We start from the raw sequence: 22089 nt of genomic DNA, 5'->3' as shown, positions 1-22089 counted from the left end.
CCGTGAACCCCCATGAACGGTCATACTTACGAACTCATCCCCCACACCATCAATTGCGTACGTTGTACTCCGTACTGTAAATTTAAATCTGGAACTTGTTGCCTGGGGAAATGGAAGAGAAAGAAAAAGAAAGAATAGAAACAAAAGAACCACGTATCCGTAATTCCACTGCATCCAGAAGCCTGCATTTGATGTAAGGAGACGAGTCTGAGAGAAGTCTGACCAGTAAAAGTCGAGGACGCCGATATTCGACAGGGTTGCTCGAGAGTGAACCGAGTTGCTAAGGTACGTGCTCCGTGGCTGCGAGATGACCTGGGACCGAAGTACCTGCCTTAGTGTGGGCACTCATCTTGGGTTGAACCCCTGCTTCCATCTGACCCCCTGACCCCCTAACCCCCTGATCTTATCTCCTTTCGCTCCCTTGCAGTTTAGCGTGCAGAGGCGCTAGAAGCGGTTTGGCCAGTTGACTTGCCACTCAGTTCAAGGCCACAGTAGGCATCCGAACGGTGCGCAGCAGCTGCTTTCTCAGTCCTCGTAGCGTACCGTAGTCTGTTCTTGGGCCCAAGTCAGGAAGGTGAGCATTCGAGGCATCACATTGTCCTGGAAGATAGTGCAATGCAGGTACTGATACCAAAAGGACAGAGTGCGGGTAATCTGTACATGTACTTCACACTTAAGCCCTTACGCACATTGTATCCCGTACCTTACACTCCGGTCTGCTGCCGGGGTTGGACTTGGCAAGTATCCACCACGACCGATGGACGGCGTTTCCCCCCAATTTGATATGGGTCACCCCCACAAGTTGTTCCTCGGCGTTCCTGATTGTTAAGGTTTCTTGCCTTGTCTGCTGTTTCGCCTATCTGAGGTACCTGCCTATGTACCCTATGTACTTCGCACTTCGTACCTTACTTTCGTACAGTCTCCATCGATTCACGTTTCCGCCCTTCCGTATCCGTAGCATCCTGATTTCCCCCCCTCTCTCTTCTTCCTCCGTACTCTCTCACCCTCCTCCACAACCTCATCCTCCCAACCCTCACTTCAATAAGTCCCAACCGAAGCAACCTACGTTGATTTCGGGGTCCGGCAAAATCGTCAGATTTTGTGTTTCCGGACCGTCCACTCCTTTTGTAAAGAGCGAATCTTTTTCAGCCTCTGTTTGGTAACCTGCTTAGGGCCACAAATTGGGGCATTCAGCATTTTTGTCTTGTTCATGCTTTAGGAATCTCGTTCGACGACACAGACACACGACGGCGGCAGCTTCTTTTCGCTCTTCAGAGTTGTACGTGATATCCTGGCTTCATGCCAACACCTTTATGACTTCTAGGTCACTCCGTTCTCTGTCTTTTGCCGGTCGTGTCAAGATTTGACACAAATCATAATACTGACTTGGGTCGCCATTTTCATTAGTGCTCGCTCGAGAACGAAATCGCCCTCTGTATTCGATCGTCTCTATCTGCGCTTTACCGGGGATTTTCTCCGGGATTGCATAACATCTCATCATCCTTCGCCTCGGTGAACGACGACTCGGAAAACAAAAAAGAAATACATAAAACGAAACGAAACGAAATCTCGACCCGAGATTGCGTCTCTTCCCCTGTCGCCCTCACTAATGTCCCCATAAGCCGACACGGCGCTCATCGACCCCGGTGCCGCCGAGCGGCTGGATGAAGATGGCCACCATTGGACCAGAGAGAGTCATGGATACTACAGGCATGAGCTCCTTCGAAGGTCCGTCGTCTGGTCGCCATGTACCGAGCGTGCTCTCCATGGACGCTGGAACCCACCCGAATCACCTCGACATGTCGTCCAATGCGCCCCAGCCCTCTCCTCGGACTGTGCCGCCTCCGAATCCGCCTTTCGTGTTCCCAGCGCGCGAGCCTTCCGTCCCTACACAAGCACCAGCCAGGTCCACGGCACGACGGCCAAGATCGGTCGTTGAGATGTCTGGCCTCTCCACTGCCACCAAGGTCGACAAGGTCGACACCGAAGAGGGCAGCAGCGTGCCTGTGCCTGTGCCTACCCGGCCAGCTGGGCGCCCCTCCTTGCCCAGCTTCAACTTCAACCCGGGCGCGTCTCTCCCTCCCGATTCAACACCTGCTTTTCTGAGCCCTCCATTGTCACCCCGCTCACCCCGACATGGCCCGTCGGCCTCTTTGACCGGCGGTCACGGCCACAGAAGAGGAGGGAGCGAGTTTGTCGGGGGGAACGTTCGGACCGGCGAATCTATCACGGTGATGAGCACGAGCCCGACCAAGTCGGAGAGCGGGTTCGCATCGCCCGCCTTCCAACCACCTTCCGTCGGTGCTCCGTCTCCATCCCCCGGCGGCCGGCGAAGAGGACACAACCATCGACGATCTGCAGCCATCTCGAGCCACGATCTGACCCTCATTCTTCAGCCGCCGCAGCGCCCTGGTTCGTTCCGTGGCAGCAGCGCCCCTGCCAGTCCTGCCGGCTTCGGTCATAAATTTGAAGACCCCCGCACCAGCGCTTCGGAACAGTTTTCCATGCCGAGGACTCCCGACCTGGAGCAGGAAAAGCCGGATGACAACAAACAGCCTACCTCCGAGGAAAGCGAAGACTCAGCTGACATCCAAACTACACCTCGAGTTAGGCCTGCGCCTCGTGCTCGGGTGGGGTTCTCCGACGAGCTGGAGTTTATTCCCAGACCCCTTTCCTTGGTATCAAGCGACGGATCGAGCACGGCAACCGCCCGCCCAGGAGGACATTCCGTTTCGGGAAGTCTATCGTCAATCATCTCCGAGCTCGACATGACGATTCCCGAGAACCCATCCGCAGAGGCCGTCCCGTTGGAGCGGACCCCCACGCGGCAGACGGTCGGGTCGCGGCCTAGCACGGCCGGCGCGGTTTTGGAGCGTTCCCAGAGCATCCAGTCCGTCAGCCACAGTGGACCGTCTCTTCATCGACGAAATTCGATCCCGTCCCTGACCTCGTTGCCGGACCCGACGGCCAAGATCCCTTCCAACCCAAGCCCGACCAAGACACCCAAAAGGTGGTCTTTCTTCGGACTCGACCCTTTCGCAGCCTCACTGGCACCAGTCGGAGGGAAACAGTCTCCCCGGGCAGCTTCTTACGATTTGTCCCCGAAACTTGGTGATTCCGCGTCGGTATCGTCCGATCCTACTTGCGACTCAGCCGCCGAGCCCGGTCATGAGCCTGCAGATGTCGAACCATCTACCCAGCAGGCATCTGGCAAAGGAGCGATCAAGAAGAAGAAGAAGAATAAGAAGAAGGTGAAGTCGTGGGCCGGTTCCATACTAAAGAGCAAGTCAAAGCCTCGCGGCAAGAAACCACCGAGCGCCTCTATGACGCATCACGATGTTACACCGAATGACGAGGTGCCATCTCCCGACTGCGCCGCTTCAGAGGCGCCAGCGGAGGCGGAGGCGGTGGCCCTGTCAGTCGTGGCCCCGGTGGTGACGGTGACGGTGACGGACTCGTCCGATTCAACCGACGATGGGCAGCGGCGGAGGCCTCGACGCATGGGATTCGACGATGACTCGTCGTTCCCGATGATCGACCTCGATGCTGCGCTTGGTCCCTTCAACACGCCGCTACCGCACAATCCGGAATGGGAAGCAGCGCAAAAGGCGGCTGGTCCGACAACAAAGCGTCAGTTGCATAGTGCACAGGGCATGAGGGGCTTCTCGGGACCGGGTATGCATTATCATCGACGAGCCGAGAGCGCGCCAGAGATGGTCCCCTTCGAGGCCGCGCGGTTCGGCATCAGTCGGTTCGGCAGTAGCTCGACAATGGCCGACGTGTTTGAAGAGGACGAGGAAGGCGAGGACCAGACTGACATGACAGACACCGGCAGCGACGAGGACGAAACGCCTCCGGCGACCAAGGCGGCTAAACCTAAAGCATTTGATCTCGATGGCTCGACGCTGCAGGAGGCGGGCACGGTGGAGCGGCGACGACCGACGGCCAGCATGAAGTCGGAGCGATCGGCGGCGTCGTTGCACGAGCAGGTCATTGTCGAAGAGGCGTCCACCGCCATACCTCCCGTTCCCGTTCCCGTTCCCGCACCAGGTCAGTTCGAGAAGCAGACTCGGTCCGATTCAACCAGTTCGGCGGCGCCGTCACCCCGACGCATCATGGCCGGCGGCGATACTACAACGATGGCGACGGACGACGTCAGCCCGCTCCAGCTGCCGACGTGCAACAACGTCCCCGTCAGCCCTTACGCGATGAGCCACGCCTCGTCGTTCCCGTCGCCCCGGTCCCCGATCTCGTACGACGCGCAGCGCATCTCGACGGCGCCGTCGTCGGTCAACAACGACGAGAACACGCTGCAGTCGCTCCTGCTCGGCGAGCCCGGGCCGGAAGTGCGGCTGTCGATGGACGTGCCGCCGTCGCTGACGTCGAGCCGGTCGACCATGACGCGGCACAGCAGCACGACGTGGATCCCGGGCCCCCAGCCGCGCGCGCAGCTGCCGTTCCGGCCGGACCAGCGCCCGTCGTCGGTGTCGTCGGTGGCGTTCGGGCGTCGGCGGTCCAGCCTGGCCAGCCTGAGCCGGCTGATCAGCAGCTCGCACGGCGAGCGGAGCAAGCTGTCGACGGAAGTGCAGTACGAGAGCGACGCGGAGAAGAAGCAGAAGGCGAGCAAGGCGAAGCGGCTGAGTCGGCTGATGCAGTTTTGGAAGCCCAAGCCGGAGTCGAGGGATTCGACCAAGACGTGAACGAGAGACAGCGACGGTTCCAACGCTGATCGAATGGATATGATGACGAATGTACATGGAATTCACTGTACAGGTTTTTTTCCTTCTTTTTTGCCACGCTTCATGCGGCCGACGGACTTCTTTCCCCCCCGATGATTCGACAGAGCATGCCCCCTTTTCGATGGCGGGAGATACGATACGGAACTCTCCTCTCTGGGATTACCTTATGCATGTCACCATCATGAGCGGACCACGAGGCGGAAGAAACGCAAATACCTTTTTCCGTCTCATTTCTTTAACTTTTTTTCCTTGCCTCTCTACTCTTGGTTTTAGGAGGCTTCGTTGTGTTTTCTTTTGCTATTTCAACAGAATTTGTGGGAGTATGGCCGGCGTTACACATGACAGCATGAGGGGGCAGTCATGGCATGAGCCTTCTAGTTTATTCTTCTTCCTTCGGGATTTCTTTTTTCCCTCTGTAGCAGGAGATGGAAATCAGTCCCAAGGCAGAGCTGGGGGGCATCTTTATCTCATGGCTTGTTTTTTGCAAGCTGTTCTTTTTTCTCAGAACATATTGACTGACGCGCTGGGGTGGAGTAGGAATGGGGATGAGATTTCCCCCCTCCCACAGGCCGCAGGGCCGATGGAGACAAACTAGAGGAGGAAATGTTTTTGTCTTGTTAGGTTGATTTAAGACAGGCAGACGAGAGAGATGTGCTGTTTAACGGGAGACAAATGCGTAATGAACATATGGGGATATTGGTTGTCTTGCTTCTATGATTGTGTCGTTGAGCCTGCTAAAGTGAAACGGGGCTAAAGTGAAAGGGGGTCGCCGGTGACGGGAGGTGGGAGGCCAAAGAGTCCACTGCCTTGGCTTAGGTAATTACCTGATTTACAGCGCGCAGTGTTAGAGCGCCTGGGTGAGCCGAGCAGCCTCGGTTCAGTTTGGGCCGATGACCGGTACTTGTATCTGTACGGAGCCTGTACGAAGCAAGTACCTGCGTCCCGTGTCCCGCTGCCTAAGGTACCTAAGGTACCTCTACCTTACCTTACCTCAGTCTCCCGGACAGAGCTTCCATTATTACTTCGTACCTCAAACATCTTTTTTGCTTCACTCGTGAACTTGGCCGCCCAAGGTATACTCCATACTATACTTCCATTCCACACGTATGGGTAAGGTAGTTGCCAATTGCTCCTCCTCTCACTCCAATTGGATTACCGCCAACAGCAACCCATTTGCCATTCAGCAGTCCGGCTCCCACTCTCCTACCCCCCGGTCAACTTCCCCTCCGTTGCGCGCAGACTCCCCAGACTCGGAGACGACGAAAAGCGACTCGACCAACGAAAGACCCGATCAATATTGATAGGGCTGACAGAAACCTACATCCATACCTTAAGCTTCCGTTCAGATTCCCCATGTCGTGGAGAATACAAGAACTCCCCGAGAAGGAAAAGGGAGGGGCGGCGCCGGCAAACAACCGCAGCCCGACGCGCCGGCTATTGAAAGAACTGGACGTATGGCGCGGGGAGCAGGCATCGGAGAAGGGGATCGAGAGGTTAGGTCCCGTGGGGGATGAGGATCTCCTGCGGTGGGAGGCGGTGGTGAATGGACGGGGGGTGGGATGCGGATACGACGGTTGGTCTCCTTCTTCTTCCCTTCTTTCCTTTCCTTTCTTCCTCTCGCTTGTTTCTTCCCTTCTTTCCTTTTCCTTTTCCTTTTCCTTTCTTCCTCTCGCTTGTTTCTTCCCCCACACCACCCATCATCTCGCAAGACTAACGAGGGACACAAACACAGAAGGCCGCTGGCTCCTCACCATCGAAATCCCACCAACCTACCCCCTCCACCCGCCGCGCATCCGCTTCGCCACCCCCATCATACACCCCAACGTCGCCTTCGACTCAGGCGAGATCTGCCTCGACCTGCTCAAGGAGGCCTGGACCCCGGCCTACAGCGTGCTCGAGTGCGTGCGCGCCGTGCGCTCGCTGCTGTCGTACCCGGCCGTGGACTCGCCGTTCAACGTCGACGTGGCGGCGCTGCTCCGCGCGGGGGATGTCCGGGGGGCGCGCGGGCTGGTGGAGTTTTGGTGCCATGAGGAGGGGGGGAGGTATGAGGGGGAGTGAGGGGAGTGAGCATGTGTTGGCAGAATAGAAGGTGAAGGTTATAGTGAGACATGCATGCTGTTGTATATATATGTTTGAGGATAAAGGTCCAAGCAAAGCATGTGTCTATAAAGCGATGGAAGAGGAAAGACATCACATCGTTGTGGTTCATAGTTACGGTAATAGTTCCTTCAGTGATCTATTGACTCGTGACTCGGTTGAAAAGGAAATGAAGAACAAAACAGAGGGCATCTTCTCGTTTGGAGAGTGCCTGGATACATAAAGGTAGTAAATATAAATCAATAATACCGTGAGACTCCGAATCCCGACCCCTTTTTGCGTGTTGAAATGGTGATATGCTGGGATGTACTTTATACAACGACCACCTCGCTCATGGTCGGCGGCTTGTATGGACAAGGACAGACAAGACGTCCTGTTGTCCTGTTCTCTCCGTCCTTCGGTCCGTGCCCATCAAGGCAATGATGTCTGCTCTGCTATCGGCTAGCAGCAGAGTCGGTTTCGGTTGCTGGTGACTATATTTCCCTGTCCTGCTCGTGACGGAACAGGGTCAATTGGGTCTACTCGTTGTAATGGTAAACCTGGGAAGAAAGACAGTTAGTACACGGTGAGGATAGAAAAGAAAGGAATGTAGAAGTGGGATGCGACCTCTCACCTTGTAATTCGGCAAGCCGTACGGCTGCCACCCCAACCTCTTGGCCATCTTGGCAAACCCCTCCGTCTCAATGAGGTTATAGAAAGCAAAAGGCGGGAACATGGCACCATCGCGATGCACATCCGCCTTGACAAGCAACGCCGTCCCGCCCACCCCATCCAGCGGCACCTCGAACTTCTCATCCTTGCCCTCCTGCGCCATGTACGCCATGAGCGCGCGGTACGTCGGCATCTCCCTGTACCCTTCCAACAAGATATCATCCCGCCCCATCGCCCCCGCGAGCTTCTGCGCCACTTCGCTATCCTGCCAATTATTAAAGTCGTACGGCCGCTCCTCGGCCCGGCGCGTCTCCTCGTCGTAGTACCGCTGGAAGCAGTTCGGCGCGAGCACGGCGCGGTCGTGCCCCGCCAGGTCCTGTATCAGCGAGGGCGGCGTCTCGACGATGTCGGCGTCCAGCCAGAGCACCCAGCTCGCGTCCGGGCCCAGCGTGGTGAACAGGAGCGCGTTGCGCGCCCTGGCCATGACGGCGCGCCGCGCCTTCTGGTTCGCCAGCTTGTGCCGCTCGCCCTCGTCCTGCGAGGCCAGCGCCGGCTCGTCGTCCTGCCGCAGAATGACGATGCTGCGGAACCGGTCCCGCGCGGGCCCGTGCCGCTGGGTCTTGGCGATCTGCTTCTGCAGCGCCGCCGTGGCCTCGTTGCCCTCTTTGGTCTTGGGGAGGATGAAGCCCAGCGTGATGAGCTCGTGCGGGTACGTCAGCCGGAGGAGGTTGGCCCAGTATTCGGGGTAGAAACGCGCCATCGGGGTCAGGAGGAGGATGTTCTCGCGGTTGCCCTCCGGGTCGGCGGTGGCGGTGATGTTGTTCATGTTGTAGCGGATGACCGGCGGCGGTCTTGACTCGGAGAGGCCGGGAATTCTTCGGTACGGCGCTGTCGGAGGGGAGAGGGGGTGGACGGCGGCGCCGGCCCGTTGTGAGGTGGTGGCATGGGAGGACCCGGAGGGGTAGAACAGGAAGAGGACGATGAAGATGCAGAGGAGGGCGCCCACTGCGACGGTTATGGGGTTGGCCCTCTTGAGGCGGACGGACCCCATGCGGCGAGCCATGAGGGGCGGCGGAGGGGCGGAAGGGGAGGGGCGGGCGGTTGTTCAGGGGGGGGTCGATGACGACAGGGGAATTGTACAGCTTCGCGGCATCGACGGGGCTAGTGGTGGAACGGAGATGAACGTCGAAAGTCGAAAGTCGGAAGGGAGAGAAAGGAATTGGAGTCGAGACTGGACGTTCGAGGTCTTGAGAGTCGTGGGATGGTCGAGGAGAGGAGCCGCATGGAGGATTCAAGGACGCGTCGTCAATATTAGCGAAAGAACAAGAAATAAGAACGGAAAAAGAGAAAGGAGATGTATCGACTGGCAAAGGTTTAGGCCCCTTTGCTTTTCGCTTTTCGTCGAGAAGACGAATTTCGACACAGCACCACAGAGAGTGGCTTTGAGGGTGGAGAGACAAGAAAGCAAGAAGGTGGAAGGTCGAAGTTCCAAGGTCAAGGTCAAGGTCAAGGTCAAGGTCGACCCCTGTGTCTTGCTTCGGTACTTGGGGACACTTTTACTTGTGTGGGTACACGTGCTTTCGTACCTTGGACGTTCAACTTGAAGCTTCCGTTGAAGTTCCACTCCCGAAACGGTTTAGCGTACGGGTACGCAGCCGTCGTTAAGTGTCATCGGCGTGGCGGAATATTAATATACCGGGCCCGTTGAAATGATCGTTGACGTTGATCAATTCGTTATCGATAACGTTCATCTCCCACGTTTCCGTCAAAGGTACAAGGTACAAGGTACAAGGTACAGGAGTATAACGGGAGCATCCCCGTCTTCATGCCCGTGATATCTTCGGTCTTAGGGCGTGGAAGATGCAGCGAGGGCAGAGTGAAGAGGCAATGGGGTCATAGGTTATAGTTCTAGCAACGTCCAACTCGAGAGAGCAGAAGGTTCGGCCACTCTGGAAAGGTCCCCTCTAGGATCCCGGGATAGTGAAGCGTCAGTGTATTCTTAGATGCGCCATGGCGACGGGTCTTGCAACCTCCCCCTGAACAGACATGATGATTGCGACGGCAGGGATTCGACAAGACATTATTTCTATAGGTTTAGTCGTACTCGGTCGTCTTTCTGCTTAACGCTGCTTTACGCTGGCCGCGGCCGGGGTATACCAAGAGAAAAGAACACCGGGTTCCCTTCCATCCACTAATTATGGTCTCGTCTGTTGTGTGTCGTGTTGCTGTTAAGACACTCACCACCCTGCCCTATCTATACACTCCCCCCTCCATCTACTCTAACTATGCTATGCCGACCCTGCCCTCTCTCCTTCTGTGCCATTACCCGAAGGTGTCTCGGAATCCGCAGCCATGGTTGTAGCCAGGCTGCTTTTCTCTGCTACCCTCGCCTCCACACCACCAGCGAGCTTCTCTTCTCGAACCCGCGGCCCCGCCTCCCTCAACTTCCGCAACAACCTCACCATCCCATCCAGCCGCATGCGTTCCTGGACCACCACCCCCCTCGCAAAGTCCCGAATCGCCCTCCGCCCCATACTCCGATGCAGCTCGTGAAACCCCGCCAGCTCCGCCGCCACCACCTGCTGCGTGTACCGCAGCTCCCGCCCGAGGTCGTCCAGCTGCCCCTGCGCCTGCCGCGCCTTCTCCTCCCTCTCCTCCTGCAACCGCTGCCGCGTGTCGTCCAGCAGGCCCAGCGGCCACCGCGTCGACCGGTGCAGCGAGCTGTGGTTCCGCTCCATCGCCTTGCGCGTCGTCGCCATCTGCGACGTGAGCGATGCCGGCCGCGCCAGCGCCGAGAGGAGCGCCTGGATCGTCGACTGGGATGCGAGTAGCGAGCTGTGGAGCGCCGCCCAGGGGCCCAGCTGCGGCGGCGCCAGCGTGCGTACGTAGCCTTCCAAGGCCGTGATGTGCCGCCGGGGGAGGAAGTCGAGCGTTGCCGCGGCGCGGTGGAGAAGCGCTGCTGCGTCGTGGAGATCTGCTCAGACGGACGCTTTGGTTAGTTGGGGGTTAAGGACACCACATGAACATAGGAGAAGGGAAAAAAAAAAAAAAGAAAACAAAAGAAAAGAAGAAAAAAAAAAGGTGCACCCACCAGCTGCGGCCACACTCGCGGCATTCGCCCTCTTAGCCACACTCTTAGTCGCGTAATTGACGCTCCGTATCATCTCCCGCGCGTGGTTGGCAAACTGCTCCACCTCGCGCACATCCTCCAGCGGCTCCATCTCCTCCCGCACCTTCTCCGCCCGCGCCTCCGCCTTGAGCCGGCTCCGCTGGTCCATCATGTCCAGCTGGATGTCCGGCACGAGCAAAAACTCCCACAGCATCTCGTGCGTCGAGAAGGTCGAGTGCGCCAGCAGGATCCGCAGGAACCAGTCCGCCCGGATCTGTATGTCCCGCAGCACCGTCCGCGACGGCTTCGAGGGCACCTGGAACGGCGACCGCGGCCCGCCCACCGCCGGGATCCACGACGCCGGGTTCTCCATCGCCAGCAGGCGGCTCAGGTGCTCAAAGTCCGACAGCGACCGCCGCGTCGTCGTCACCGTGTAGCTCGTCACCGCCGCGTCCACCACCTCCGCCGGCACCGCCACCGGCACCGCCGACTTGAGCACGAGCCGGACCGTGGCGTCCTCGACGAAATACGCCCGGACCACGCCGGAGATGCGGCGCGCGTCCGCCGCGCCCGCGCCCGCGCCCGCCGGCGGCAGGTTGAACAGCGCGAGGCCGTCGATCAGGTTCCGCACCTCGTCGTCCTTGGCCAGCTCCACCGCCGTCAGCCCGCGCAGCTCCTTGGCCGCCGTGTCCACCCGCGGGTCCACGTACAGCGTCCGCACCATGTCCAGCCGCCCGTACTTGCTCGCCACCATGAGCGGCGTGAACTTCTTCTCGTTGGTCGCGTTCACGTCCACGTCGCACTCCTGCAGGATCCTCGTGAGGAGCAGCGCGTCGTTGACGATGTGGAGCAGCGTGTTCCCCTTGTTGTCGACGTGGTCGTCTACGTGCAGCGGCCACCCGTCCCCCTGCGCTTCCGCCGCCGCATCCATCCCGGCCTGCACCATCTCCAGGTAGTCCCCGTGGTCGTACGACCGGCAGAGCGCGAAGAGCGGCGTCTGGCCGTTCTTGTCCTTTTGCCGCCAGGGAACGAGCTTGCCAATCTTGGCGATCAGGTACGGCGCGTGGAACATGTAGTGCGCGCAGCTGCGCCCCCAAATGTCTTGCAGCGCGAGGTACCGCTTTACCTGGTCCGGCGTGGTGGCCGCCTTGGTGACGAAGCCGAGGATGATGTCGATGAGTTCGGTGTGGCCGAGCTGGACGGCGGCACTGAGAAGGGTGGTGTCCTCGTTGTTGATGTCATTGAGCACCACCGGGCAGGGGTAGTATGCCTCCAGCGACAGGAGGTAGCGCAGCACGTCCGGGCGCTCGTTTTGCACGGCCATCATGAGCACCGACTCGCCGAAGGAGTCGTGCGTCTGCGAGAGCCGCTCGATGGAAATGTCGCCCTCGAGCGCGCTTCCCATGGTCAGCAGGCTGCCGGCCCTCGAATGATACGAGATTTCCGAACTGCTGGACATGCTCCTCGTGTCCATGGCCACCTTCTTCACTCTCTTGGTGGGCAGCTGGAGGGGGTGGAGGTCGCCGTCCGTTGCCGTCGTCCCTGCCGTCGTCCCATGGCCGGCCTGGAACGGGAAGACGTGATGTAGGCCGGACCCGAGGGAGAACCGATCGGTGGATGCAAATGTGATGGAGGACCTCCTCGGCGGCGGGTCGTTGGCCGAGTCTTTCCTACTGGGGGAGTGGCTAGGTAATGTTCTTGTGTTTGTGTTGTGGTAAGGGCCCTCCTCGTCTGCTGCGTCTGTTCCGTCGGATGCGTCTACTTGCTGCCGTCCGCACTCTTCCGGTTCCTCCTCTTGGTCGTCGTCGTTGTCGTCGTCATCGTCATCGCCGTCGCTGTCGCTGTCGCTGTCGCTGTCGCCGCAGACCCCGCTGGGCTCCATGATTTTTTGCAGATCGGCCAGGCTCCCGCTGCGCGCGGCATCCCACAGAGCCTTGTTCCGCCGGCTTGCTTTTCGCAAGCCTCCCGAGTCCATGGCCAGATACGTCAGAACGGCTTCAAAGGTGCTCAAGGCGTAGCCCAGTTCGCCATTTTCGACGTCATCGATGAAGATGAAGTGCCGAATGTACGCCAACCGTGCTTGCAAGTTCCTGACTTGGGCCCGGATGATCACGAAAAGCAGCAGGGATACGAGCGTATCGGCGTTGACCATCAATGTCGGTTTCTCCGAGGGCGCTTCTTTTTGGTGTTCATTCTGGCCCTGACCCTCGCCTTGGCCCTGACCCTCGCCGTCCCCCGGCACGCCGGTCAGCCGAGTGACCAGCTTGGTGGTGGAAAGCAAGAGTTCCAGCATCTCCTGCGGGCTCGCGGCATGTCCCATTTTCTTGAATTCTTCCACGGCGAGCGCCAGGTGAATGGTCAGTTCGTGCTTGACCCTCGAGCCGCCTTCTATGCCGATGCCGAGCTGAGATAGGTCGATGAACTCCATCTGGCGAATCTTGGCCTCGAGTTCGAGGTCGTAGCGTCTCTTCAAGGTCGCCAACCGGGGGAAGATGAGGTGATGCACGTTCTCGGTGACGTAACGCTCGATCAACCTCTCGACCAGGGGTCCCGTCAGGTCTGTGGTGGCGCCGAGCATGGACAGCTGCTGCTTGTCCACGCCCTGGAAGAGATCAATGGCGGTGGTGACGGCGGTTTCGAGAGACGCCCTCATGACGTCGTCGTCGTCGTCGTCGTCGTCGTCGTTGTCCATGTAGAAGTGGTCCAGAACAGGCGTGACGGGTGTGGTCGCCTGCTGCTCGGTTTTTGTGTTGTGGTGTAGGGACATGCTGCTGGACCTTGCTCTCTTCATGGCGTTCGTGATGGGCCCGTCGGGGATGGGGTCCGGAATGGTGGCGGCAGAGGGGGGAGGCGGAAGCGGTCGTTCGAAGACGTGCCGGAACTCGAGAAACAGTTTGTCGAGGCCGGGCTGCATCTGGCGCGCGATGACGGGGAAGTGGTTCAGCAGGTCGTGGAAGCTTTTGATGTCCTTCTTGCGGGGGAGGGTTGTGCTCTCCCCCCCGTTGGAGCCGGCGGTGCGACTCTGCTCGAGGGCTTGTTTCCTCGCGGCACCCTCGACCAAAATGGCCGGGGTGATTTTGATCTCCTCCCAGGTGCCAACGAGAGGCCGCGAGATGTAGTAGACGAGCCATTGTCGGGGTTCGAGAACGTCTGGGTACCATGGGACGTCGTGGAGTAGCTGGGCTTGTGCGAGGGACTTGAAGCCTGAGGAGATTGGGAGTCAGCATCAGCATCGGCATCGGCATCAGCATCAGCATCAGCGACAATGTCAGTCAGTGGCAGTGGCAGAGGCAGTGGCAGGACCAAGCCGCAGCAGCACAGCACGGGTGGGCGAACCTTTGTTCGTATAGACTTGCCCATCCTTAATGACGAGGCTACGACCGTTAAGGGTGGTGTATTGCTTCGCCTTGCCTCTCACCTCGCGGAGGTTCGGAACGGCCTCCTTCGAGCCGGGCGGAGCGACAGCCGTGCCGGGAGCCTTCAGGACATGGCTAGCGAGGAAATCCTCGGAATGTAGGATATCATTCGACGACGAAGCCGAGGAGGCGCCGCTCTCAACCTCGCGCGAGGTGAGGAGAACCTCGGTGGTGGGTACTAGGAGGATATGGTGATGGACGGGAGAGCACTGGGCGGGTAAGGGGCTCCGGAAGAAGGCGGCGAGGAAGGGATTTAGGGGTGGCATTCATTCGAATGGAGCTGGAGAGAGAGCCGCCAGCTCGCGGCAGCTGGGGACGGTGGGAGAGGGACGGACGGTGGGAAGAGGAACGAATGAAAACGCGATAGCGAGCGGATAGGGGGTTTGATGAGTCTGATGAGTCTGAAGTTGAGGTCGACGGAGGGTGGGAAGAGTGCGGCGGAGCACAGAGTGAAGGTATCGGAAGAGCTATAATGCTATAATCGTAGGTAGGGAAAAGGACGACGGAACGAGAAAGGTGTTGGCGACAACGATTGACGTGTAGGAAGCTGGCTGCGTGTCATCCGGGTCGTCCTGTGTCGTGCGTCGTGCGTGCGTCTTTCGTCGGTGGTTTGGCGATGGGGACCGCTGACGACTCGAAGGAGCTGGTGTGGAGCTGATGATCCTCCAGGTGGGAGAGAAAACGGATGAACTGTTGACAGGGGGGGGGGGTGGAGGGTGGAAGGGGGAGGGGAGAGGCAGCCGAATGGGGCTAAATGGGAGGCGGGGGGTTGGGGCAGATGACATGTGCTCGTGGCCTTGAAGTCATGTGTACAGTCACGTGACAAACCGGGTCTTCGGTTGTTATCGGCCCGACGTTTCCCACGGTAAGGGTCGGGACGGAATTTCTAATTCATACGGAGTACCTTGTACCTTGTAGCTGCTCGGCTTCAGCTTCAGCTTCACTGCTTCACGTTCGACTCTGACACCTCACACTGGAAGTTCACAACAATCACAACATGGTCCGTTTCTTATTAGCCCAGTCACTATTTCCACTCCGATTATATCAATAGAATCGTCTCGACCATCTCGGCACGAAAGTCACGAAGCTGCCCTGCCTATGGGCCATACCATGCGATGCGATGCGATGCAGATGGACGTTCCTCCGTACGACATCCTTTTGAAAACAGGCTTTTGTTTTAGAGCGAATCTTACGAAATAGAACCCACAGCTCGGCCGACACCAACCCCGGTGACCCGGTCCCCGCTCCGCTTCCACGGAGTCTCGGATCCGGTCCTACACGTGTAGACCTAGCGCCGGAGGAAGTACCACAGTCCCGTCGCTTTCTCCACCGTCGCCGGAACCATAAGCTAAGTACCAAGTAGTAGGTCCTTGTACCTGTACCTTAGATTATCAGTTCTACGTGCAAGTCCTAACACCTACGTACTTATATAAGGTACACATAAACGCCCGCATGTAACGCCTCTATATGGTACTCACAAGTTACGAATGGTCGGCTGCAGCCTTCAAACGTACTCCGGGGGCACTCCCAAGCCGTCTTCTCCCCTACACTTCACCCGTACATGATACGCCCATGGTTTCTTGCCCGGAGATGCGGCATGCCCCTTGCCTTACATACTATTGCACCTGTCTCTCAGTACAGAACAGGCCAGCCGCTAGAAAAATCAATTCTGTTCCAGCCAAACTGCTTCTGCCTATCGGCATAGCCAATGCGTGTGTCAAGATAGTGGTAGTAGAGGACCTAGTGCGTCGATTCAGACATTAGCGGAGAGCTTCAACGACAGAGAAGAAGAATGGCCAACCGGAGTTGGTGATTCGCGAACAATTCTGAATAATTCTGACCACTTACAGGCCCCAATTGAGGGTCGAGGTAGACGCCCTGCCCGCCGGGCCCGTACACGAACCCGTGCGACTCCAACACGACGGTCCCCCCGCCTTGCGTACACGAAGTGCCGTTCCTATCGACAAAGTTCCCCGCGGGGGATTCCGAGCGGCAGACGAGGACCCTGTACTCCCCGCCAGGCGGTGGCCGTTCTTGGTCGTAGCGACAGCAAAACCCCTTGGAGTAGAAAAGGTAATAGAAGCCATTACGCGGGAAGAGGGTCGCCCCTTCCACGTTCCTGCTGACGGGGTCGGAAACGATCTGATAGGGGACGCTACCGGGGGCCGTTTGGGTCGGCGGGTTCCGCATCGCGACCTGGTGGATGCCGGCCCAGTAGCTGCCAAAGGTCATGTAGTACTGGCCGCCCGCCGCCCTGATCAGGTTGGCGTCGATGGCGTTGTAGGGCTCCGAGGCGGGGTCGGAGTCGATCCCCGTCGATCCGAGGTCCGTCCAGCTGCCGGCGTCCAAGGTCGACGACTGGGCTACCCCTATGGCGGAGGTTTGGGACCCGAAGGTGCTGACGGAGTAGTACAGGTAGTAGGTGTTGTCGACTTGGATGACGTCGGGGGCCTGAGGGGAAGTCAATAAGGGCTGTTCCGAGGGCACATGACAGAAATGGCCAATAGAGGAGTCGACTTTGTGCGACGAGACGGGAGCTGGGTCGGTATGTGTACATGTAACACGACCCGGTCATGAGTTACAAACGCGGGAGGCTCCAGCTTACCCAGAGATCCTGATTACCCTCGAGATCGATGGTCGATCCCCCAGGCAAGGCCGCGCCCTGGTACGTCCAGGGTCCGGTGATGGCCGAGGCCGTGTGGATGGTTACCCTCCCGCTGGTGGAGAAGCGGAAGTAAACTCCATCAGAGCGGCGGACGATGAACGGGTCGTGTGTATTAACGCAAGTGCCGGTGCAAATACCGGGGTTGGGGTAAGTCGTGGAACCGAGAGCGAGCCCAGGCTGACCAGCGACCCCGATGGAGGGTATCGCGATGGCCAACAACGTGCTGATCACAGTGATCAGCTTCATTGTGAAAGTTGGAAGATGAAATAGAGGACCACGAGTAGCGAAAGAAGGTCCACGACCATGGATCAATGGAAGATTGACCCTAAAATCTGACGGTCCCCGCCATTCGTATATATATATACCATACGTAGACAGGTGGCTGTAATTGTGGTCGTTGGCAAAGCCATGGACTATATAGTTTTGCCTCGACACGTGGATGGTGGACGGGCGAGTCAGTTGAGGTCCTCAGACACAGATACTCAAGTCTCGTGCAATGTTTCGTTCATCACCTGCAAATCCCCGTCTTGTCGCTGATACGTAGTCCAGGCTGTCCAGTTTTATCAAAGAAGGATCTAAAAAAGTTCACTTGGCAGCCATACTATTGGCCTCAACCATCCGATGTGTTGTGAACCTCTCCCAATCTCTTTGCGCCCCTGACCCCCTATCACGTCCGGTACGATGGGAGACGTGACAGTCCATTCGTCTGGGTTCTGAAAGGGGGGTGGTATGCAGAGAGTGAAACATTATGTAGTACCGACGAGTTCGAGAAGGAGAGGAGTTGTATGGTTTGTCTGGTCCGATGCTCGTAAAGGCATTATTGATGAGGTATGCTCAAGCCGGGCCTGAGACCGAGGTCGACTCGCCAAGGCCTCCGTGCGAGTAGGAATGAGCGGAGCCAGAGTTCTGCCCATAAGTCTGGTTTGGTGGAAGGTAGACGGTAGGACAAATGTCTTCTGGTTTCGGAGAGACTAAACTGGCGGCTGGTGAGTTCTGCTGTGTTGTTGTGACGCGTGAGATGGTGAGGGGTCGCATCACGATGACCAGGGGTTTCGAGGCGTACCATAAAGAACTTCCCTGTGAGATATAATCGCAGCCTTCGTGTCACGGCGTCGATCAATGACTTACACCTGCATCCCACCCAGAACGTCCTCAAACACCTCGAAATTCCCTTCCCTCTTGAGATCCAACACCGCAAAAACAACAGCCCTCCACCAACCGCCCGAAAACTCAGGCTCCCCCAGCACCTCCCTCCAACACACCGCCACCTCGCGCGGCGGGTTCCCAAAAGCCCCGCAACCAAGCGCCCCCAGCACGAGCGACCCATGTCCCCGACTCGCCGCCATGCGCAAACAAAGCCGCATCTTCCCCTTCGTGGCCTCCCTGTCCCCTGCCCTTGCAAACTCGACCCTGCGCGCGTGAACCGTCTCGCCCGCCGCAACCGTCGTCGTCGTCGTCGTCGTGACCCGCGCTTCCCTGACTTGGGGGCGGCGCAGGGCCGCGACGCTGAGGCAGCTGAGCACGGGGAGGTCCGACGCGGCGACGTCGGGGACGAGGAGTTTGTGGCCCGATGCCATGTCGCCCCGGATGACGACCACGTCGCGCGTGTAGAGGCCCATGAGGGGCGAGTCGAAGGGGTAGTAGCGCTGGTGGAGGGAGAGGGAGAGGGAGGAACGGTAGCAGAGGGCTTCTTCTTGGGCGAGGGAGCCTTTGCGCCAGCCGCCCCCTGGGACGCGGTCGGAGGCGAGGTTGAGGATGGCGATGCGGGAGGAGGGGGATGACGAGACGGAGACGTTTTGGGAAGCGGCCAGGTCGAGGGCGGCGTTGATGGTGTCGGCGTCGACGATGCGGGTGGTTGTGGGTGGATGGCGGGGGCAGTTTTGCGGTGAAAGACGGGGTAGGGTGTCGAGGTGGAGGCATTCCGAGACGGTGGCGTTGATGTTGGGCAAATGGGAAAGGATGTCGGGGAGGACGGAGCGGGTTTCTTTGCAGATGGCGGCGAGTTCTGCGTTGCCGCGACGGGAGGCGGGACGGGCATCGTATCGAGGATTGGTTCCTCTTCCTCGTCCTCGACCTCGACCTCGACCTCGTCCTCTTCCTCCCCGACCTTCTCCTCGACCTTCTCCCCAGTGGCCTCTGCCACGTCCTCGTCCTTCTGGTCGTCCTTCTCGTCGTCCATCTGGTATTCCCCTTCCTCTTCCTTGCCCTTCCATGCGGACCATGCCTCCTATTCCACTCTCGTCTTCATGATCAGAGTCAGGCGGCCAAGGAGAGGAGGCTTGGGATGAAAACGAGGAAGATGGGGCATTGTTTTGAGATGGCGAGTGGGATTCTCTTGGTTGGCGGTTCGAAGATGCCTCGGGTACTCCGGAAAAGTAGTCGGCGAGAGTAGTTTGTCTTGACATGGTGGAATGGGAATTTGAAGCTGAGATGGTGGTGTGTGAGATGTGAAGCCGTACGCTGCTGCCTAAGATGGCCGGGAAGTACTTATACAAGTCTCGTCCATTAAAGGCTTCGGTGAGGAGCCAGACCGAGGTGAAGACGCGTCTCCAATTGAATCGCGACTTCAACCTACTCGAGCTGCTTGTTTGGGTCGTGCCAATGGGAGAAAAGCGAGGAAAAAGTAGAATAGAACACTGAGAGTCTGAGACGACTTGCCCGTTATTACTACCTGAAATGCGTTGTGCAAGTTGCAGGCTGGTGAACAAAATAGATTAGCCCCCCAGGGTATCATCTCGAAATCGCATTCTATGCCCCCTTGGTGCACACTTTCTCATCTAGTATACAACTGTATAATACAACATGCGAAAACAGAAAACCGGGCAAGGCTGTCATAAGTTGCACCGGTTCAGCTGGCTGCTGCCACAACAGCAAGGAGAGTCGTTATGCTTTCGTCCTGATAGCTCCCTCGGGAATCGCCTCAGTCGGCTCATACTTCCTCGGCACCAACGCCTCGGCCATCTCAATGGCCCCCTCCATGTCGTTCTTGTTGAACAAGAAGAGTCCCTGTATGGCCGCCGTGCTCGTATGTCGACCCTTGATCGCCTCGTCTCCGCCCTCCCCCTCCCCTTCCTTTTCCGCTTCCCCGCCAAACAGGCCCAGCTCGTCCAGCCGCCGGAGGAACCTCTCCCGCGCAGACCCGTCTTCATCCATATCCCCGTAGAAGCGATCCCACATAGCGCCGGCCTGGTACCGCGTCGCCTCGCCAATGCGCACCATCATGTCGACGCGGCCGGGCCGGATCAACGCCGGGTCAAGCCGGTCAACATGGTTCGTCGTCAAGAAGGCAATGCGCTCCTCCCCCGCCGCCAACCCGTCCAGCGCGTTCAGCAGCCCCGAAAACGTCACCGTGGCGCCACTATACCCATCCACGTCGCGCTGCCGGCGGTTCACAAACGCCGCATCCGCGTCCTCCAACAGAAGGATGCTGCGCTTCGGCAGCTTCGTCAGCAGATACGCCAACTTATCATCCGTCATGCCCATCTCGCTAAGATTCACCATGGCCACACTGAAGTCCAGCTCCCCCGCCAACGCCTGGATGAACGAGCTCTTGCCGCTCCCGGGGGGCCCGTACAGGAGGTACCCGCGGCGGTACGGGATGCCGCGGTCCACGTACCACTGCTGGCGGCCCAGGAAATCCGTAATGTCCGCCACGATGCCCTCCTTGACCCCCTCGTCCAGCACCACCGACGCGAGCGGCCTCTTCTTCCGCGGATCGCCCAGCGGGGACCACTCCATGCCGCGCGCCGCGTAGACGATCGTCTTGCCCTCGTGCGCCTTGGCCGCGAGCCGGTGCGCCTCGGCGAACACGTCCTCGAAGATGTGCCGGTGCGCCCACAGCGTCGTCAGCTGCACCACCTCGTGCGGCTCGCCCGTGTTCATGTTGGCCGTGTTGTGCTTCTCGCGGTTCACCGCGATGTACGCGTTCTTGTGCTTGACCACGTGGCGCCCGTAGCCCGGTTGGAGGAAGAAATGCGTCTGTCCCGGACCGCCACCACCGCCACCGCCACCACTACTACTAGTACCGATGCTGCCGCTGCGAGCGCTGTTCGCCATGGCCGCCGTCGTCGTCGTCGTCGATACCGACAGGTTGTGGATGCGGGTGATGCGAGATGCGAGGAAGCCGGTCTGCGGCCGCGGCTGGGAAAGCCACGCGAGGATCCACGGGTAGGCGGGGTCCTGCTTGCTGATCTCGACGTTGACGAGGAGCCGGCGGCGGGCTGCACCGGCGGCCATGATGAGACCTTTGCGGCCGAAAGCGGCCACGGCGCCGATGGAGGCGAGGCCTATGCCGCCGGCGAAGAGAGGGTTGTCGAACAAGGCATTGATGTTGAGGAGGGAGGACGCGGGCGCAGACTGCGCCGCGGTTGATGTCATTACGGGTGAGGTGGTATGCGTTGCCGCATACAAGTCGTCATGGTGTGTCGGTTTGATAACTGAGGTGGTTGGCAGTGGGAAGACCGAAGAGCGTGGAAGAAGAGTCGAAGACGCTCCAAAAAATGTGTTTATTATGCATTTGGTACCTGGGTATCGTCGGAGGAAGAGAGCTTATCTTATCTCTGGGTATCTTATCTTGTTCTGGTTTGATGACTAATCTGGGCTTCGGTGAACCCAATCAACTGCCACGCCAAACCTCTGGTCAGATGGACACCCAATTATTTCCGGAATGAAAAAGGAGTACCAAAGTAGCGGACCATTAATTACTCATAGAACTAAGATAAGAGTATGCTCAAGAAGAGGCAAGGGATGGACCAAGTTGTCATGGACTTCCTCTGTATCGGGGACGCATGCACTGCACACTACTGCACACACGAGGTTGATCGTGTGCCCGATGACGTCAGCAGGAACTGCTCTCGGTACCTACAGGTACTCTGGATGTTCCTCCACCCTTTAAAGTACCAGCTATTATTGAAATTCATGCCATGCTTTCCTCTTATAAACACGAGTAGTATATGTATACTAATTCATAACTTTGCTAAAACCAAACTCTTACTCTTTCTTTCTTTCTTTCTTTTTTCTTTTTTTCTTTTAAGACAAAGAAACCTCTATATAATCTTAATACAAAGCCCATTCCTTATGTTAAGGTAGTAAAGTACTATGATGTCTCTGTACCTTATTAGTACCCGATTAGGAATTCTGTATCGTACCTAGGTAGGTACCAAGGCACCGTTTCGTCTCTGACCCCACTCTGGAATTCACAGGGAGGTACCTGTGCCTTCCAGGACTGCCTCCTGCACCCAGCCCAGGGCAACAGCGTGTGAACTTGGCACTTGGCACTTGCCCCGCGTAAAGCACCACAAAATCTCCAGATTCGACCCCGATCCCCCACTCATCGCCTTCTTGCCCAATATCGCATGAATAATCGTATTTTGTTCCCACTTTCCTCTTTCCCCTACTCCATACACCTTTTTT

At 58.2% G+C, this 22089-nt stretch overlaps 7 protein-coding genes across 7 annotated transcripts; 2 read left to right on the top strand and 5 right to left on the bottom strand.

Moving 5' to 3' along the window:
* Window positions 1-12: 12 nt before the first annotated feature.
* SODALDRAFT_361569 (hypothetical protein) lies at window positions 13-6040 on the top strand (the record flags this gene model as incomplete). The annotated part of the gene is made up of 11 exons (XM_028614385.1): window positions 13-57; window positions 480-506; window positions 571-621; window positions 743-824; window positions 1047-1114; window positions 1220-1279; window positions 1408-1512; window positions 1623-4696; window positions 5496-5521; window positions 5582-5659; window positions 5859-6040. The coding sequence occupies 11 exons, from the start codon at window positions 13-15 to the stop codon at window positions 6038-6040; spliced, it is 3798 nt and encodes a 1265-aa protein (XP_028464559.1).
* On the top strand, window positions 5778-7086 carry SODALDRAFT_334948 (ubiquitin-conjugating enzyme). Its single transcript, XM_028612344.1, has 2 exons — window positions 5778-6312; window positions 6472-7086. The coding sequence occupies exons 1-2, from the start codon at window positions 6093-6095 to the stop codon at window positions 6795-6797; spliced, it is 546 nt and encodes a 181-aa protein (XP_028464558.1). The 5' UTR covers window positions 5778-6092; the 3' UTR covers window positions 6798-7086.
* A 268-nt stretch (window positions 7087-7354) lies between these two features.
* SODALDRAFT_325344 (hypothetical protein) lies at window positions 7355-8550 on the bottom strand (the record flags this gene model as incomplete). Its single annotated transcript, XM_028609972.1, has 2 exons — window positions 7355-7375; window positions 7450-8550. 2 exons carry the CDS (start codon window positions 8548-8550, stop codon window positions 7355-7357), a joined length of 1122 nt encoding a protein of 373 aa, XP_028464557.1.
* An 826-nt stretch (window positions 8551-9376) lies between these two features.
* On the bottom strand, window positions 9377-14710 carry SODALDRAFT_314293 (hypothetical protein). Its single transcript, XM_028609256.1, has 3 exons — window positions 13933-14710; window positions 10579-13800; window positions 9377-10461 (listed from the first exon to the last, which is right to left on the bottom strand). The coding sequence occupies exons 1-3, from the start codon at window positions 14276-14278 to the stop codon at window positions 9776-9778; spliced, it is 4254 nt and encodes a 1417-aa protein (XP_028464556.1). The 5' UTR covers window positions 14279-14710; the 3' UTR covers window positions 9377-9775.
* Window positions 14711-15644: 934 nt separating this feature from the next.
* SODALDRAFT_281366 (glycoside hydrolase family 43 protein) lies at window positions 15645-16923 on the bottom strand (the record flags this gene model as incomplete). Its single annotated transcript, XM_028608281.1, has 3 exons — window positions 15645-15752; window positions 15861-16463; window positions 16618-16923. The coding sequence occupies 3 exons, from the start codon at window positions 16921-16923 to the stop codon at window positions 15645-15647; spliced, it is 1017 nt and encodes a 338-aa protein (XP_028464555.1).
* A 473-nt stretch (window positions 16924-17396) lies between these two features.
* Window positions 17397-19090, bottom strand: SODALDRAFT_334944 (hypothetical protein). The gene has a single exon (XM_028612343.1). The coding sequence runs from the start codon at window positions 19080-19082 to the stop codon at window positions 17802-17804; it is 1281 nt and encodes a 426-aa protein (XP_028464554.1). The 5' UTR covers window positions 19083-19090; the 3' UTR covers window positions 17397-17801.
* Window positions 19091-19374: 284 nt separating this feature from the next.
* Window positions 19375-21209, bottom strand: SODALDRAFT_334942 (mitochondrial chaperone BCS1). The gene has a single exon (XM_028612342.1). The coding sequence runs from the start codon at window positions 21052-21054 to the stop codon at window positions 19561-19563; it is 1494 nt and encodes a 497-aa protein (XP_028464553.1). The 5' UTR covers window positions 21055-21209; the 3' UTR covers window positions 19375-19560.
* Between the last annotated feature and the right edge of the window lie 880 nt (window positions 21210-22089).

Source organism: Sodiomyces alkalinus, assembly GCF_003711515.1.
Source record: "Sodiomyces alkalinus F11 unplaced genomic scaffold SODALscaffold_8, whole genome shotgun sequence".
Taxonomy (NCBI): Eukaryota; Fungi; Ascomycota; class Sordariomycetes; order Glomerellales; family Plectosphaerellaceae; genus Sodiomyces; species Sodiomyces alkalinus.
This window is presented reverse-complemented; position numbering and strand designations above follow the sequence as displayed.

What these genes read in the sequence shown, in the direction of transcription:
- SODALDRAFT_334948 (XM_028612344.1), top strand. Translation starts at nt 6,093, where the DNA reads ATGTCGTGGAGAATACAAGAACTCCCCGAGAAGGAAAAGGGAGGGGCG. An exon ending in GGTGGGATGCGGATACGACG is followed by an intron (nt 6,313 to 6,471) that starts GTTGGTCTCCTT and finishes ACACAAACACAG; the next exon opens with AAGGCCGCTGGCTCCTCACC.
- SODALDRAFT_314293 (XM_028609256.1), bottom strand. Translation starts at nt 14,278, where the DNA reads ATGCCACCCCTAAATCCCTTCCTCGCCGCCTTCTTCCGGAGCCCCTTA. An exon ending in GCAAGTCTATACGAACAAAG is followed by an intron (nt 13,801 to 13,932) that starts GTTCGCCCACCC and finishes CAATCTCCTCAG; the next exon opens with GCTTCAAGTCCCTCGCACAA. An exon ending in CGCGAGTGTGGCCGCAGCTG is followed by an intron (nt 10,462 to 10,578) that starts GTGGGTGCACCT and finishes CCGTCTGAGCAG; the next exon opens with ATCTCCACGACGCAGCAGCG.
- SODALDRAFT_334944 (XM_028612343.1), bottom strand. Translation starts at nt 19,082, where the DNA reads ATGTCAAGACAAACTACTCTCGCCGACTACTTTTCCGGAGTACCCGAG.
- SODALDRAFT_334942 (XM_028612342.1), bottom strand. Translation starts at nt 21,054, where the DNA reads ATGACATCAACCGCGGCGCAGTCTGCGCCCGCGTCCTCCCTCCTCAAC.